The sequence below is a fragment of the Phyllostomus discolor genome, chromosome 7 (assembly GCF_004126475.2).
Source record: "Phyllostomus discolor isolate MPI-MPIP mPhyDis1 chromosome 7, mPhyDis1.pri.v3, whole genome shotgun sequence".
Classification (NCBI taxonomy): Eukaryota; Metazoa; Chordata; class Mammalia; order Chiroptera; family Phyllostomidae; genus Phyllostomus; species Phyllostomus discolor.
Window position 1 is genome coordinate 121256449 of NC_040909.2, and position 19847 is coordinate 121276295.

The 19847-nt window shown below is 35.4% G+C and overlaps 1 protein-coding gene and 1 pseudogene across 1 annotated transcript in view; one reads left to right on the forward strand and one right to left on the reverse strand.

Annotated features, from left to right (window-relative positions):
* CSMD3 (CUB and Sushi multiple domains 3) overlaps positions 1-19847 on the reverse strand; it is an 893237-nt gene that overhangs the window by 759159 nt on the left and 114231 nt on the right. The window contains 1 exon segment of the mRNA XM_028533680.2: positions 15333-15445. Coding sequence (XP_028389481.1) covers positions 15333-15445 — 113 coding nt within the window.
* Positions 8894-10961, forward strand: LOC118501767 (annotated as a pseudogene).

A 19847-nucleotide genomic window follows, 5' to 3' on the forward strand; every position in this document is an offset into this window, starting at 1 on the left:
TGCCCTCATGGTCTGATCTCTGACTTACTTGTGTGACTTCCTTTAGCCAATGGGATGTTAGTAGACCAAATCAAGCAGAGATTAGAAAAGTGCTTGTACATGTTCTTGTTTCTCATGATTGTTTCTCTGGTGTAGGCATGAGAACCTGCCTAACGTATGATGTCAGTGGATGAGAAGTTTGGGTATTGCCAAATTCCCCCACTTGCCCTAGGTGAGGTAAGCAGAAACATGAGTGAATCTAGCCAAGATCACCAGAGTGACCCCTTCAGAAGCTTGAATAATAAATTTCCTTTAGTCAATAGGATGTGTTATGAACTGACCACTATTGAAGAATGATACAGTCAGTTCATAGCACATACAAGCCGAGGAACAGCACAAGGGGTCTAAAGAATTAAGGTGCGTTAGTGGGAAATCAATGATTAAATAGGGAACCCTGAGAGGCAAGTGATAGAAATGTTTTAAAAAGAAGAGAGAAGTATAAAATATTAAATACTAAAAAGTGTTAGAGTAATTTGGGAATTGACCTTTAAAGCTATCAATGTTTCTATCATTGGTAACCTTGACATAAGATTCAATTGAATAAAGGAGGCAAGTCCTAATTAAAGTGATTCTAGGAGGTGAATTAACAATGGAGAAGGTGACCATAGAAAATACAGAAAACTTTGTGAGGACTTCATTGTAAGGAGTACCAGGCAGATGGAGCAAGGAATGGAGGTAATTCAGAGCCACAAAAAATTGTTTTTTCAGTTTTGTTTATCCTAAGAGGAAAGCTAATATCATATGCCTTTACAGAAAACAATAGGAAGTATTTATTAGAAAAAAAAAAGATAATACACAAGAGACATAATTGCAGAAACAGAGTAAAACAAACAAAAACCCTAGAACTGAGTACAGTTTAGTCTATACTAGGGCCATGATGTCTAACATCATGCATATATGTAGCAGTGTACAAGCTAGAAAACCCTGAACTAGGTCAGAGTCATTACTTTTCAGTTTTTTAATGCTGAAAAGTTTAAAGTTTGTTAAAAGTTTTAACAAATTTTTGTTCTATGATCTAGCTCAGTGTATTTTCCATTAGCATATAATTAGTAAACAATAGAAATGGTTTATACTAATAATATAATTTATAAATTTCTAATCATTTATTTACATTTATATTTATAAATATTTGCATAATTGTATTATATTTGACACCAATTGATAAAGATTCCTACTAGTCATAACTAATTCTAAAGTAAAATATTCTAGCATTTTCTATGTAGCAATAAGTATTCTCATTTTATATTTCTGATCTAATATTCTTATTCAGTCCTACATAATAATTGAAGAATTGTTAATTGTGCATGACTCCACACATTTTCCCTGTAATATTTTTGAGAACTTTTGATGATCCTAACACTCACTGAAGCTTCTAGTAAAATCACATCAACAATTGTATTTACTTTTCTTAATGAACCAGTGTTACAACACCTTTGAAAAGTGTTGTTCAACACCTATTTTTTTCAAGTGGCAAAAAATGTGAAAAAAAGTAATATAGACTATTTGACAGACATGTTAACATGAGAAAATTGAAACAGGTGTTAAGGATTCAGATGTCACTTAAATAGGATTTATTTAAACTGTGCTATTATCATTCTCTATCATATATCTTTATAGAATGAAATATATAAAGTAATGCTAGATTGCACACATCTTGTCTTTGGTTTTGTACTTTCTTTTTTAATTAAATTTATTGGGGTGACATTGGTTAATAAGATTATATAGATTTCAAGTACACATTTCTACATGATCTGTAGATTGCATTGCTTGTCCACCACCCAAAGTCAAATAATCTTCTGTCACCACATACCTGAACCCTTTTACCCTTTACTATCTTCCTACCTCCTTCCCTCTGGTAAGCATATTGTTTGTGTCTATGAATTTTTCTTTGTTTTTCTTGTTTGTTCATTTGTTGCTTTCAGTTTTATATCCCACATAGGATAACTGTTATGGTTCATAACTAAGTGAAATGTTATGACATTATGGTTCACAACTTTCTGATTTATTTCTCTTAAAATGGTATTCTCATGGTCCAACTATGGTGTCACAAATGGCAGTATTTCTTCTTTTCCTATGGCTCAGTAGTATCCCATTGCATATATGCCCCAGGACTTCTTTATCCATTGTCTATCAAAGGACACTTCAGCTGCCTCCATGTCTGGGCCACCATAAATAATGCTGTGATAAATATAGGGATGCATATATCTTTGTGAATAACTAGTTTCAAATTTGGGGGGTAGATACCCAGAAGAGGGATTGCTGGTCATAAGGTAGTTCTAGTCTTAATTTTTTGAGGAACAACCATACTGGCTGTACCCGTTTATATTCCCACAAGCAGTGAAAGCGGGTTTCTTTTACTTCACAAACTCTCCAATGCTTGTTAGTTATTGGTAGTAGTCATTCTAACAAGCAGGAAGTGCTATCTCATTGTAGTTTTGATTGGCATTTTTTCTAATAGCTAATGAAGTTGACTATCTTTTCATATACCTACTGACCGTTTGTATATCTTCATGAGAGGAGTGTCTGTTCATATCTCCTTCCCATTTTTTTAATCAAATTGTTTGTTTCTTTGGTGTTGAGCTGTATGTGTTCTTTACATATTTTGGATATTAACCCCTTGTCAGAGCTATTGTTTGAAAATGTCTTCTCCCATTTGGTTGGTTGCCTTTGTTGTTGTTGACAGTTTCTTTTGCTGTATAGATGCTTTTTAGTTTGCTACAGTCCCTTTCATTTATTTTTGCTTTTATTTCCCTTATGTTCAAGTTCAAATTCATAAAATACTCTAAAGTCAAGGTCCATAACTTTGGTACCTATCTTCTATGTAATTATTTGTCTTATATGTAGGTCTCTGATCTATTTCCAGTTAATTTTTATATATGGGGACACTGAACTTTATCAATTTCGGATGGTCATGGGGTAACTAAAATTTGAAATTGAAGCAGACCTCCATGACAAAATTTAGTTCATGTGACAAAAGTACCTCAGTATGTTTGTAAACAACTGCTGGGAACATGATATGCATGGTTTATTGAAATATATAAGGGTTGAGTAACTGATATTGTTAGCATGTTTTCCACTGTAAATAAAATTATATCAGATTCACTCAAGAGCAAAATTAAATAACAACTGGTCATAATTAAAGAAATTTAAATATAACTCAAATGTAATATAGCAGACTTTCAGACTAATTCCTTAAAATTAATAACTTGGAGCCTTTGAAATTACACACAGGTGGACCTTTTAAAATTATGTAAAAATAAACAAACAAAATTTCCAAAATTGTTGTAAAGTGAATTCTCATTTACAAAAAGGCTGTGTACTATCCAAAGTACATGAAAATATACCATCTATTGTTTCTATAACTCAGATCTTCCTCTAACTCATAAATAGAAGACATTTGTAACATAAATCCCCTCTGTTTACATTAATCAACTTACATCTGAAAGATTTCATTTGATAATTCTTCTAAACACATTTTTAATTGCTTTTACTTCATCTCATATTTATTCTTTATGCTTACTAAGCTCAAAAGATCTTTTTGTCATTTTTTCGTATCAACAAACACAAAAAAATTCTAAGATTAACATTAGTATTAATGATAAATTTACTCTAGGTTAAAGTCTTTTATTCACATGATCTTGGCTTGTTTTGTTTTTTTTTTAGTAATTTTTAGTTAATCTTTTTCACAAATGTCATATCAGAGATAATGATGTTATATGTATATAATATGAATCTAATACAAATCATATATATATTTCCCTATAGATTTTGCATTTTAAATCCCTATTTTTGCCTTTAGTATAAAAACTTTATTGTTATTATTATTATTATTCAGCTTTCACATGTTATTTGTCTATTAATAGTTTCCTTAGTGATATATTTTATCACTAAGTTTTTGCAATTAGCAAGCTGTCCTCTCTTGAATTGATGATATTCATGATCTTCTGCTATATTTTTTATAAACTGCATATTATAATTTTTTAAATTTAATTATTTCCAGCCATCTGGAGTATATGTTGTGGTAACTCTGTGAGGAAATCTCTTCAACACATCTGATGAACTAATACTATCCTGGTATGAAACAAACAAAAAGTTATACAAAAGATATAATGAGACACTGATTGTATAAAGAAATGTAAATGGATAAATGCTTATGAAATTATGGAGTAGGTTTATCTCACACTATAGAAAGATAGTTCAACAAATATCCCTCAATATAAAAGGTGGACAAAGGAATATGAACTCATTATTTTCAAATGATATTTACAACAATATCCTAAAGTATATAGAGAATGTTATAGTTTATTAAGCACTTTTAAAAATAATATTAAATATGACCAATAAAATCTTAAATTTTTATATAGCATCTACACATTTGAAGGATCTTTGTATAATAATACTTTGAGGTACCATTTATTTGGAATTTTAAAAAGTGATTGAAGTTGTCTAAGATTATTGGATCCTGAAGCTGTGGTAGCAGAACACTGTACCTACATGTTGGAATATGCCTCTCATGTTTTCCCCATCTTGTAAGCAAAGCTATTTACTATCCTGGTTCAGCAGCAATATAAAAGTAGTATACTTTTATACTCCTCTTCCAGAGGAGAGGGCCTGTTTACTTGGTATCTATTACAGAAGATCCCTAACTGCAGAGTTCCTCTCCGATAGCACATCTCACTGTGCAGGTGGGCATCACCAGGCCCTCTTCTCATTGCCCTGTGAGAACTGAGCTTCTGGGAACCTAAAGGATTGTTGATAGTCTGGCTATTTCTATTACTGTATGTATTAAAGTCATTTGTCCCTGACTCAGTACTTTATGCCAGCATCTGTGAAACTATGGCAGGCTAACTTGTTAATTTTCAAATAGAACAAAATGTCAGAAGCTTCACAGTTCTAGGTAGTACGTAGATATAGAAAACTATAAAGTTTTGAAAGATGAGTCAGTAGTTTCCATTGTTTCTTTGTTACTTGGAGAAAATAATTAATCAAAATGATCAAAAGAATACCCTGTAATAGTTTGGCACATAGTTACTTAGGTTCTAGGTATCATCTCTTCTAGCCACAATGTCTATACAAAGATGTCTGTTCTTTGCTTCAGGGACCTTATAATTCTCCATAAAGTTCCTAAGAATTTTTGGGTTTTTTTGCACTTACTTAAAGGGCTGTATTTTTGTAACAAGCATTATTCAATTAGTTTCTACACAAGACTTGCCATTCTTCCGTTGTACCCTCTTCTCAAGTCCATTGGAATCAGTACCTTGTCATGATCCAACAGGACTGTCTCTAGCACTCACTTGTTAGCTCAGAGCTACAACAACTCTTTAGTACTTCTCTTAGCCTCTGTCAGGGTTTTGACATTTGTCACAGGAGGAAAATTGTATGTGTTTGTGCATGTATGAAAAGTGTCATTTCTTTCTTTGGTTCAAGCTGAAAATGAATTACTCCATTGGCAATAATCTGATTCCAAGAAACCCTACCCGAGGATACTTCTGCATAACTTATTTGGCCCAGTAATACTTGGGTAAATTGTCACATCTATTGTCTTATTTGACAACACTCTAAGGAAAACAAATCCAATACTTGGATATAGTGTTCTTTTTGAGAAAACAGAAATTCAAAGGGTTTCTATAACATAATCGACCATTATAATATATTATCAATATTATGTATTCAGTATATTATTATATTGATGTGATATTAATATTAAATATGCATCAATATGTAATGTTAAATATATATCTATATATTGTATATGTATGGTGGAACAGAAAAAATAGTAGCTAAAATATATTGAATGGTGTTTATATATAAGGCACTACCCTGTGGACATTGCATCATTAACCCCCTTGATCTTCAAAACAACCTTGTAGCACCAGTATTATATTACTCATTTTACATTAAGAGGACCTGAGCCTACAACATCTGAGTGATGAAGTCAGCATTAAGTATTAGGTCTTGTAATGCCATGTCCAGCATTTAGAAAAATATTTCCATTACCCTAAAAATGTCCATTTCCACTAAGAAGAAAGACATGCAGTATTAAAAATGCATTCATACTAAAATGTGAAAATCCTTAAAAATGAAAATATGAAGTACACTTTAATTATAAGATTATAATGAAATTGCGTTTAACCTATGCATTTGCATATAGCAATGTGCTATTTACTGACCTAAATCAATTTACCAAAGTAAAGGAAAAAATGTAAAGAACCCATCAATTATATCTGTTTTTAGCTAAAAAATGGAGGCATTTAGGATAATTGATTATAAAATGTATCTTCTAACCTCCTGTTCTTTCCCTTCTTGTATTTTTTAATCACATTTTCAACTATCACTCTAATGAGTTACTCGACAGGACCTGCGAGGCAGAATTCTAAGATGGGGTCCAAGACTTCCACCCCGTCCCATGAGTGTAGTGGCATGTATGGATATCATGAGGTATTTCCCCTTCATTAGTTTACATTATGTGCCAGTGATAATGTGACAGTCACTCCTGTGATCGTGTTATTCTATATAGGGCTCCCTTTTAGCCAACTGGACAGGGAGGTCAAGTCAGAGAGGTGTGCTCCAGCTGAACTGGAAGAACGCCGGACTGTGAACTGCCTTTGGTGGGAGGACAGGAAGGAATCTCAGGCAGCCTATAAAAACTAAGAAAAATCCCTGGTCCATACCTGGCAAGAAAATAGGAAACTCAATTATTTTAGTGCTAACAAATATTATACCAGCAACACATAAGCTTGGAACAGGACCCTGGCCTTAGGTTTAATCGCAGTGCTACCCAACATCCTGACTGCGGCTTTGTGAGACCTTAGCTAAGAACCTGACTGGCCCCTCCCAGTCTGCTGACCTACATCATGAGATTTTAGTTTGTGTACTGTTTGTCCACTAGATAATGGCAATTGTTATGCAGCAATATAAAGCCAACACAAGCCCTGGCTGATGTGGCTCAGTGGATTGAGTACTGACCTGTGCACAGAAATGTCACTGGTTTGATTGCCAGTCAGGGCGCATGCCTGGGTTGCAGGCCAGGTCCCCATTTGGGAGCATCTGAGAAGCAACCAGTCAATGTATCTCATGCACATTGATGTCTCTCTCCCACTCTTTCTCCCTCCCTTTCCATCTCTCTAAAAATAAAATCTTTAAAAAATAAAATTAAAATAAGACCAACACAGATGGAAATGTTCATTTTTGTTGGGAAAATTTCTTTAAATATCCCTATGAGAAACAAATTCTATAATACGGCTATCTGGAAAGGAATGATGAAATTTTTTATGAAGCATAATTAGTGATGACTAGTGCTGAAAGTTCTGGCTGGAAGAGCACACCATCAGAGAACTGTTGGTGAAATGAGGAAAAAAGTCTTCATGGGCAGCCCCATGAATGAAGAAAATGTATCAATAAGGGTCTTCGAACACAATAAGGAACCAAAGAAATTATTATAAATGCAAATGAATATGAAGAAAACTACTTAGAAAGATTCAATTATTTTATCTAAATATTTGGAAACGTTATTGTTAATGTAATAACTAGATTTTACAAAAGAGTAATGACAAACGAACACTTAGTTACCTGAAATACTAAAACAACCACAAACAGTGCCTTGAGGTCAATTCACATGTTGTTACATAAGGAAGCATTGACATATGGTTCGAAGAGTATTGTGAATTACTATTACTTCAGAGTAGCTTCTTGCATTTCTTTAGATTTATGATCATCTACTTCCCATCTACTTTAGCTTGTTATAACCTTAGAATAACTAGGATTTTCTCCCTCTACTACTCCAAGCATGACTGACTGAAAACCACGCTTTTTCTCCTTTGCTTACAATGGCATTCTATTATGTACGGTTTTGACAACATCTTCCCACACTCATTAAAATGACAGATTCACTTTTTAAATTTTTTACTTAAAGAGTATACAAAATCTACAGAACTTTTTGAACAGTTAACATATCACACTACATAGAAAAGGTATATAGTTTTTATTGAAATATTGAAGACTTATTATAAACTATGTTGTCCAATGTGGCATAGGAAAATTCCTAAAAATCCATTTTAAAGCTGAGAATTGTGTACTAAGTATTGAAAAAGGAATTTGATGAAACTATTATTCCTCCTGTAAGATAAATAACTTTATCTAATACAGTGAGTACAATAATTAAATCAGAATGATTGATATTGCTTATTACTCCCATCAAAATATTTGGTTGTCACATTGTATTTTAGCTATTTATTTTTTATGAAATTAAATGTTACCCTGTTTAAAAGCATAAAATTTTATAAGGAAGAAACCATTAAGTTTTCATTGCTGTGATATGCTATCACACTTAAAAACAAATTTTAAACATAAAATTATATTTTTGTAACTTACTAGATTTTGGTAGTGGGAAAATCAAGATAAATTCACAAATTAATTTCTTAACCAAGCTCATACTATACTTGTAACCCACACGTTGTTTATTATCAATTGTAACAGCTTATCACAGTGTATGCCCTTTGAATCTATGAAACACAAAAAAGTATTTTTGACATATAATTGGAATCTTTAATCACTGTCTCAATCTCGCACTCATATCAAAATGATAAATTATAGCAGTGGACCAGTATGACACACTTAGCAACATATATAAAAGAGGGACATTCCATATGAAATGAGATTACATACTAAGTTTAATCATTCTCTTTCTGGAGAATAAAACACAACCTTGAATGCCATCTCATCTTTTCCACATGAAGCACAAAAATTAAGTAGGTCATATATCACTGGCTTGAGCAATTTTTCATTTTCGGCTTGCTTTTTTTTTATGCTTTATGAGCAATTTTGTAATCTTAAAATGCATCCTAAAAAACCCCTTTAGCCGCCCTGGGCCTGCAGGCAGGCACAGGGAGCAGGTTCAGGGTCTATTGGCTGCCGGGCCTTTGCAATGGGAGGCCCCGCCCAGCGCTCTTGGCCTTGCTGAGTGTGTTCAGCTAGCCTTCCGCTGCTGCCTCCTGGAGCAGCTCAGTAGCGCAACTCAGGTCTTCACAGCGCATCTCAGGGTGCAGACTGAAGACTCCCAGTCCTCAGAAGCAGCATCAGACGGAGAAATTTCCTAGCCAGGTTTATTTTGTAGAATCATCACTGAGGTTTCAGAAAGCATATGTTCCAGGTCACGGGTTTTCTGGCTTTCCAGAGCAGGGGTTGGGAGGTGAGCAGAGCAAAGGTGTCCCTACTTGTTTATGAAGTCCTCCTCCAGGTGAGGAGCCAGAGGTGAGGCTGGGTGCACTCAGGACTCAGCAACACCAGACTCTGGGGGTCCCCTCTAATTGGATACATATTTCAGATGAGTCTGGCAGTTCACCAAATATCCCACCTCAAGGGCAGAGTCAGGCCAGTGTGAAAGAGTGACCCCATGCTCATCAGGTCTGTCTCCACCCTGAAAGATGAGGGTGGATGGTGGGGGGATGGCACAGGAATTGGTATGTAAAACCTGCCTGGGACAATAGGGAGCCTTATTCAGAGGAGAGAAAATATTCAGCAGGACCCAGCCATGCTTTCCAATAATTGTAAGTTATTTTATCAGTGCATTTGCAAAGGTTTGTAAAACCTTTTTATATTTTTCCTCCGATTCTAGAATTACCAGTGTGACAGCTAATGCAATAGTTTGTTTCAAATGCTAGTATTTAAGCTGTATGATGCTGATTTTATATATTTTTCTCGTCGGCTGTATTACAGTTAATGAAATTAAACACACCCATCGTGTTTGTCCCCAGGGGCCAAGGAACTGAGCGCACCACTGGTTTATTTTCTATCAAAATAAATTGCAGGCAGCTGCATTTGAATGGCCAGGGCTGGACCAGTATTCAAGAGATCATGACAGCTGAAACCTACAATAATAAAAAATGCAACTTTGGTGATTAATATTGAGGATCATTCTCTTGATCTTCCTAGAAAAAAAAGGATCTTTAATTTCACTAATAAGAACATGAAGGAGGTTAAGAAATTTATAAAACAGCTGGTTGCTTGCATAAATAGAACAGCTGGATAAGCTGTGAATAGCCCAGATAAACTACATAAGGTGTCATACCACAGAAAGAAAATTCATCATCCTCTTCCAAATCCTTCTTATAAAAAGAAACAGTCCTCTAGGTGTTGGAGCAGTGCAAAGAAAACTTGCACTGGGATAGCACTGATTCTGGCTCTTCACACAACACCTATCATCAAAATATAGTAAAATTTATTTATTTTTCCTGAGGTTTCTCAGGACCACGCAACAATGGCACATGCATTGTTCAGTAGGAATTTGACATTGAATGTCGCTTTAACTTTCAGGAAAAAGAGAAGTGTAAGTGAACTTGCAACTTATCTGAGGATGGGAGACCTCACAGTGCTGGTGGGCTGCCTTCTTGTACTCATCAGTAGTTTAGAGGAAGAAAAAACGATATATCTCACTTGGCTGTTGCGCAGACTTGTTGTCTCTAGTAAAGTCACTACTTAAAAGAAAATTTGAGGACTATATAATGAAAGAAAAGCCCCTTGTAGGCCCTCTTTACCAGAGCTAGCTACCTCTCTTTCCTTAAGTCTGCCAGGCATAATGAACTGTTGTTTCTCTGAGCCTCCATTCTCAGGACTGGGAAGATTACTAAAAGCCTTCCTGGTGCAGGTGTTTTAAAACATACACAGACAGGACATTCCAGAGTGGAGCAGCCAGACCCTGAACCCAAAGAGAACAATGAAACAAACTGAAGCCTGCACTATCAGCCTTAAACCTCCAGATTTACACCTAATTGCCATGATTACCCAGCTACAAATTCCTCCCCCTTTTTGATCCAATAAAAATTCACAGTCCCTACACCTCGAGGCTGGTGCACTTCTCCACACCTAGCCTTTTTCGTCTCTTGGGAAGGTAAAAAATAAAACTTTGCTGTCTGCATTTTCTTCTCTTTGTGAATTCTTTCACAGCCCACATCCCTGGTCACCCTAACATATAATAATTGTTTTAAACTGGACTCAAGCAGCCATAAAAAAGTGGTGATAAAAATTATCATCCAAAACAGAAATTTAAAGGATAAAAATATTCACGTTTTAAAACAACAAATTAAGTGGATTGTGGGAACAAAAAAACCTTACTTTGGTTTCAGGATATACTGATAATATAGCTACAGATGTAGATGCTTATTTATTATAGGTGTTTTGAGAAACTTTATCTACAAAAGAAATTTGCTTATTCAAAACATCCCTGAACTATTTGATTTCCAAAAATGGCATAATAAAAACTGAATCGTGGAAGAAATCAAAACCTTTTGTAATGGGATTCAAAGGTTTCCTGAAAATAGGAGAAAACCCCTACAACCTGTGGTTGGGGGCAGGAGGAAGAAGATGATATGGCCTTTAAGATACTTGCATAATAATGACAAGTTAATAGCTGTGCCTTTCTTGAAGGGTAGGGGACTAGTGCCAGAGCAAAAGGTGTACATGACTTTAAGAGTATATAATGACTCGTGACAGAGCCAGGGGAGGCAGATACCAACCCCAGAAGTCACTGGGAACTCTTGCCCTGACTTAAGATGGCAGCCAAAGGATGGTAAAAGATACAGGGGAAACTGTGGTCACACAGGAAGTCCTGGGCTGGGCATTTATAATAAGGGCGGGCTAAGAGAGAAGGAAGAAGAAGCCATGGGGTCAGTAGTGAGAGGAGCAACTTATTCTCTGGGGAAGAAGTAGCCAAGCAGTCTGAAAGGGTACAGATGGGAGTCATCTATGAGGTCTGGTGTATAAGGGGAAAGCCACATGGTTTGCAGTAAGAGCATGCCATGAGGTCTGGAGTAAGAAGGCAAAGACAGGAGCATGACTGATGGGACTGTGTGGGGTCCTTCCCGACAAAGCACAAATTCGTAGGAGGTGCTTGAAGCTGAACTGTGACTAGGACTATTGAGCTGCAGACATGTGCTTCCCTGAAGGACGTACAGAGAAGCCACTCTCTTGGGACATGTGGCTTCCTGGACTCCATCATGACCCAATGTAACAGGGCACATGTTTCCCTGGACCATTACATGGAGGCTGAGAACAATGTACCCCAGGTCCTCAAGGAGAGAGCTGCTGCGAGAGGTCGGCGACTCTGAAACCTGTGAATGCATTTTAGAGAGGATAGAGATCCATTTGTGCAGCTGGCTTAAGAAGAGATGAGGTTATGAGGAACTTCTGGGCATGGTTTTGGCTTATAGCCTGGTGGGGAGAGCAGGAAGTGCTGGGTCTCATGGGAGAAGAGGGCTCTGAGTGTGAGTGCTCTCAGCCCCACCAAGGTTAGAACCCTGTTAATAAAAACCTGTTTCCTGAAACACTAAAACACTAATTGTTGGCCATGTGTCAAGGCACTATGTGGCCAAGCCCCGGTTTACTCTGTTACACATTTCTTTTTAAAGATTTTATTTATTTATTTTTAGAGAGGGAAGGGAAAGAGAAAGAGAGAGAGAAAGAAAGAGAGAGAGAGAGAAACATCAATCTGCAGTTGCTGGGAACCATGGCCTGCAACCTAGGCATGTGCCCTGACTGGGTATCGAACCTGCAATGCCTGGTTTGCAGCCCACGCTCAGGTCACTGAGCTACGCCAGCCAGGGTCTGTCACACATTTCTTAAAAAGTGTAACTTAATAAAAAGTTGCATAATAAAAACAGTAACAAAATTGTAACAATCTACTTTGGAACAATATCCTAATGAGATAAATGAAGCCCATCACTTTTCCCCTAAAAAATCTCCTAAGGAACCTGTGAATATGTCATGCTACATGGCAAAAAAAATATTTCAGATATAGCTAAGTTTCAGGATTTTAACAGAGAGAGACATTAGCCTTGATTACCCAGGGTGGGAGGAATGGAGGCAATCATACAGATCTTTAAAAGCTGAAAAATATCTCCAGCTGAAGTCAGATAAGTGCAGGGAAAGAAGATAGTAGAGAGATGTGTCAGGAAATGAAGGCTGAGAGATTCCAAGTGTGAGAGCACCTCGCTGCCCCAGTCATTCATTGGCTTTCAGATATAGGGCCCCGGAAAGAGAGTATAAGGAAGAGCGAGGCCTGTAGGAGCTATGAGCAGTAGATTCTTTGCAGAATCTTCTGATAAGAGCCCAAGATGCTGACATTTTTATTTCAGCCTTTGAGATCCTGAGCAGACAATATGAGATATATTTCTGCTGTTTTAAGATGCTACATGTGTGGTCATTTGTTTTGGTAGCAATATAAAACTAATATACACAGTAAAGGATGCTCATCATAAATCAATACCTGAAGATTTCTGCAGCATGGTAGCCATTTCCTTAATACTACCTGGATGCCTAGCAGCTTGTATTTTAAGTCAGGAACTCCCACACATGCATTTAAATGTCCTGAAGATATATGAGTCCATTTCACTGAAGCGGAAAAGTCAGGCAGAAATTTAATGTTGCATATATAGAAACAATAGGGAGCTTAGAAAATATTTTTTAGCATATTTTATAAAACTTGACAGTCACACCAGAAAACACCGACATCATAATTCATCTTCCAAGTTGCTACATTTTCAGCATACTTAGTACTTAGTGAAAGAATCAACAAACCCAAAATATCTCTGTATGTTGATGCACAGAGACAGGTTTTTCCATTAAGGAGGCTTTAGTAGAAACTTATTGTATTACTGATTCCTTCAATGTTGCCAAAATTACATTATTTAAAATGAAATCACTGTGTTTTAAACTAGAAATTAAGTTGCCAAGATAAAAATATTCAACTGTTGCAAAAACACCTTTAAAATAATGATTATTACTCACACAATGGAGGAAAATAAGTGCTGGAATGCATCCACCCTTGCTAGACAAGACAGTTCAGAAATGTATTAGGTGGAAAATAGTGATCAGCACTGTTGTAATGTGGCATAGTTTAAGATGTGAAAAAGAGAAAATATTTTTACCGAATTGTTTGCTAGAGGGTATTTTTATTTCCTAGTGAGAAAGGTAGCACTGGATGAAATGTAAACTGTTAACCTTTATCCTACAGCAATTGTACTTCCTATATGATTGTCCTCTAGCATGCTTTTTAACATGTCATATTTTGAATTATCAAGTGCTTTAGAGAGTAACCACCCCTGCTACTATGTTTGTGTATCTCTTATGACAATATTAGGTCTAGTGGATAGAGTCCTGGGAGGTGTGGTGAACTCTGACCTACTATTCCTATGGATAAGGCATGGGCTGTTACTAAACTAGGTGAGAATATTGTCAAATTAAATACAGAAAAAATTTACAAGTCCGTGACCTCTCTCAAAGCCTCAGGAATAGGTTATTTTGCATTAGAATTTTCTGACATTTAAAAAAAAATGCAGATTCTATAGAGTTTTAATACCCTCAACAGAGCCTGGGCTAACAACCCATTATCAAACAATATTTCTGTAGTGACACATGATGTCCCTAACTATGTAGGATAAATAAAGATTATAAATGACCTCTAATCAGTTCAGGTCATGTTTTGATGTCAAATGAATTTGTAATAAACTTCTAGATAAAAACCTTCAGTACAGCCCTGGCTGGTGTGGCTCAGTGAGTTCAATGTCATCTCGCAAACCAAAAGGTCACCGGTTGGATTCCCAGTCAGACCACATGCCTGGGTTGCAGGCCAGGCCCCTGATCAGGTGCCTCTCTCGCATTCACTTTTACTCCCTCTCTTTCCCTCAGCCTTCCCCTCCCTCTAAAAATAAATAAATAAATAAAGTCTTAAACAAAAACAACAAAAAACCCTTCAGTATCAAGAACTTTTTAAGTTTCCATTTTGTTATTAAGGTATTATAGAACTGTAGGTCTGGAAAGGTTAGTTTACAATGGAAGATGTTAATTCTCGTATCTTAGTGGCCTTTTACTCCGGACTCCAACCTGCAGAGACAGACTACTAGTTTGTTTCCTGGCGGAGAAGCAAAGCTCAGGGGAGAACAGGGCTGAGACCAGGGTGCCTGATTCTCTAATCAGTCCTAGTTTCCTGTTTCTCTCACCTTTTGTTCCCTTTTGTTAACATCTAACCCTTTAGCGATTTAGTGGTCTCATCTCCTAAGATTTAAGGGAAAAACTTTTCTTTGTCTAGGTGCACTGCCATGGAACATAAGAACCAATTAATTCTAGCATTTTAATATACACGTACATTAATGATGAATAAAAAAGTGAATTTGAGGACAGGATTTAAGATCACAAGAAGAACTGCATTTTTCTTCCAGATGATTCTTCCATTTCCACCCTAGAGAATTTCAGCTTGACTACATTACACTGTGCCGCGGTCCTTTTATATCACCACCACTTACCTTCATAATATACTTTAAACCCATGAGCACTAACTGCAAAATCACTGGTCAAACGTAGTGAGAACACAGATTTGGTACTTGTCACTGGTGGAGGCAGGTGGAATCCTGTTAACCTAAAACAAAAAGGAATTAATTGTTAGAGTAATAGATATTTTAACTAATAGGGTTTAAAGAGCAGTATAGTAATTTTATCACATCCCCAAGCTTTGTATAAGTTATGCATGTGTATATATATATATACACATATGCCTGAATTTATGACATGTTGATTAGAAGTCACTTATCAAAAGTGATTACTGTAAATATAGAGAAGTATATTAATGTACTATTTATGTAAATTACTGTATATTATATCTATCATATTCCTTATCTATATGAGAATATTAATTCAAACTTTGGAAAATATTAATTCAAAAATTGCAAGAATGTGTCTTTGTGCATACTTTATGCTTCTGATTTTTACAACTAAACATTTACAATTTTGTCAGTTGTTAAAAATATTTATAAAAAGTGGGAAGTATTTAGTGAAATTTAATACTGAAGAGATGTGACCTAAACATAAAATCTTGTTTTCATATTTTAAAAATGAAGAGTAATTTTGTTTTATCAGTTTATCTAGTAAGTTCTATTACATGCAGTTACTTTTTGTTTAATATTGCATATGTTCACAGACCAAGTGTTTGACATTCTACCCATAAATGATCACTTATCTGGCTAATAATTTATAAGCAATTTATACAGTTATATGAAAGGTAATTTATAGGTCCTAGCTTGTGTGCTCAGACTGAGCACCAGCCTGCAAACTCAAAGGTGGCCAGTTCGACTCCCACTCATGGCACATGCCTGGGTTGTGGGCCAGGTTTCAGGTTTGGGGTGTGCTAGAGACAATCAACAATGTTTCTCTCCCTCTTTCTCTCCCTTCCTTCCCCCTCTCTGAAAATAAATAAATAAAATATGTTATGGTAATTTATAATTGAAACTTTCCAAATCCTAAAAGAAAAATTAAAAATTTAAAAAACACATTCACAAGATATAATTTTTCTAAAATGAATGAAAATACATAATTTTTTATTTCTATGTATTGCCTTTTCTGATTTTTCTCATTTTAGTTATTGTGTAAAATGTGTATGCAATAGAATTATATTTTTACATAATTGCTATTTTTTACCAACATTCTATGTGTAGGGTCAACCTATGCTGAAATGAGCATATATGTTTATTGCTATATAGCAGTAGTTCTCAACCCTGTCTTAGGTTTGCTTACATTCTAAAACATTACTGAGAGCCCCAAAGGGATTTTGTGTACTGGATCTTGCAGCCTTCACCCTACTTAAATTGAAGCTGAGAAAATTTGAAGTGTGCATTTATTATTTCATTTTCAAATGGCCAACCACAATAAGTTAATTTTATTTGGAAACTCAGACTTTATAATCGACAACAAATCCTGTCCGTTGTTTTCCTTGAAGGAACAAGTCAAGTTAATTTTTTTTTAAGAAAACATATACCAAATAGGCAAGTGCAACTAACCATAATTTATGTTAAAAGTAACCACACTAAGTAAAAAGTTTGTTTCATCAAAAAAGTGGCTGGCTCAGCTGCCAGTTCAAGCATATAACTGTTTTTCATTGAGACAACCATTATATTTTTGCAGGAACAAGAAGGGCCTTTTTCATACTTTTTACTTGGCCACAAACCTCATTAAAAACAAGGATACTAGTGGATTGATATTAATGAAATTATTTATAGCTTCAACATAAACATTCTTAAGTACAACTGGGTTTCCTTTCTTCCTTTCTCTTTTCCTTTTTTTTTTTTTTTTGCATTGTAGGTATGTTACAGTAAAGAATTCAGTGACTGGTAAATACTGGTATAGTTTGAGACGACTAATTAAGATTCTTTAATGCACCAGCTGTTTTTCCCGCCATTACTTTTGTACCATGAGAACTAAGGCCAGCACAGTGAAACAGGTAAATAATGACTTAATATTATTATGGAAATAGTTTTATCTAGTGGATCCCCTAACGATGCCTCAGGACCTTCAAGGATCCATGGATCACATTCTGAGAACCACTCCTATATGGGAATATACTGTCTTAGACATACATACTCCCTTGATTCATTCTACTGTTGCTGGATATTTGGGTGCTTTAGAATTTGTCCACTGTGTTTTCATCAACATCTTTGTAAAAGTTCACCAGTACACACTTATGTAGCAGTTTCTCTAGAGTATAAAAACACTTAAAACTTTAAATTTCCTCCCTCCCTCCCTCTCTCCCTCTCTCCCTCCCTCCTTCCCTCCTTCCTTCCTTCCTTCCTTCCTTTCTTCCTTTCCTTTCCCTTCCCTTCCTTCCCTTTCCTTCCCTTCCCTTCCCTTCCCTTCCCTTCCCTTCCCTTCCCTTCCCTTCCCTTCCCTTCCCTTCCCTTCCCTTCCCTTTCCTTTCCTTTCCTTTATAAGCTACATCCTCCAGCAGACCTATTCAAACTGTTTTCTAAATTCCTTTGTGATTTCCATTTTGGTCAAAGGTTTACAGCTACATCTCTTAAATTCTAAACATAAAAATATGGTGACAGAAGGAGACCTAATTTGAGGTGGTGAATGTACAATGCAACATACAGGTGATATATTGTAGAGTTATATACTTGAAACCTGTATAATTTTATTAAATAATGCCACCCCAATAAATTCAGTTTTAAAAAACTCTGTAGCATATTACTGCTTATAACGAGATTGGGGAGAAATAGACAGGAGGAGTGGTGAAACAGAGTGAAGGAGACAGAGGGGCCTTATTTAACATAAAAGTCGTAACATTACCCAAATCTCAAAATGTGATTGTTAAGTAAGAGAATTCATGTGGAATTGCCTAATGTATTTTCTGGAACCTAAAAATACAGGCACTAAAAATCAATTTCATTACTGTTATGATTCAAAATCCACTGCCCTTCCATCTAAATCTGGCATGCTATGGCTGAGATAAATTGTGTTATAATACCAACATTTTCACAGTGATTTATCGTGACATACAGTAAGATTTGTAGATATGAATTATCTTACAATTTTGCTTTGGTTATACAGTTCTTAGAAATGAAGCAGGTGATAATACAGAGAATTATCTGCTGAAGCAAACTATTAACCTATTTAATTTCAAAATGAATGAGGAAACCACAGGAACAAGTAGATGTTAAAGTAATGACTGTTCTGTGAGAATAAATCAAGCATACCCTATTGATATCTGGGTACATGAAGCACAGCAAATAACTCATGGCTATGTGAAGATGGCAGTAATTGTACTATTAAAGGAAAAGATGGCTGTGGCAATATTTGAATAATTATATCATTTGCTGAAAGTAAATGATCTGAAGCTTCTATCAAATACAAAATTCCTGAAGAAGGCATCATGTGTGAGAAAGGCAAATTCATAATGTTAGGACCATGTGCTAGGTATAGCTCTAGAATTGGAAATTAAACAGATGCTGATAGATGTATGGCTAGGGATTGGGGTAAATATGGATATAACTATGAACATCATAAACATACAGATGAATAGATAAGCAGTCAGAATTCATTGCCACTGTTTTCTATTCTTTCCATTGTATTAAATGCCTTTAAATCTTAGAACTACACTTGCCAGAATATCTTTAATTGTCACTGGTTTCTCTGTTAGATTTTGCCAAAGAACACACTTTTAACATATTTGAAATGTAAATTAAAAGTGTCAGCATCATTATGCCTTGGCCAGTAGCTGCATGGACTGTAGTGTGTGTTAAAGGTGAAGTTGTTCTACCAGCTTACCAAAATTCTTATTTATATACCTGTTTTGGTGCTACCAACAATTGAACTCATCACTGGTGGTTTCCCACAATTTCTGCAAATTCCTTATTTCCTAAAACCGCAAGCTTTCTGTAACACTCAATGGCTCAGATTTAAATTCAGAATTTTAGTATTGAATTCTTTTCTGATATAAGTGCTGTATTTTTTTGTATGAACCCCGAGGAATGGGAAAATGTAAGAAATCTCTACCCAATAAAGAAAACAGCTGACAATATCCTTAACTCATTATACCCAGAGTCAATCCATACAGGCTTCAACAGAAGTGAGGCCTGCTTAAGTGTGGTTGTGATAATATGAGTGTAATAATTTATAGCTTTAATTTGAACATTTTACCTAAGATATGGTGTGCTTGAGTGTCATATTGTTATGTTACACAATTACATGTTTATGATTTTGTGATAAAAGATATTGCAATGAAAAGGGCATTATTTGTGCCGGAACCTGCATATAAAACTCATTTTTCCCAAAGATATGGAATTTCATATTAAAGATCAATATATTTATGGTAACTACATAAAATATAACTAGAAATTTTCTTCAAAATTCAACCTTTTCAATTTCTTCTCTTTCTGCCGCAAATATTGTCCTTGCTTCATAATCTTAGTTTTTATTAAATTTATTGATTCATTTATCTTTAAAGCTATAAATTATTATAATTCCAAAGGCAGTCCAGTTCAGGCATGGAG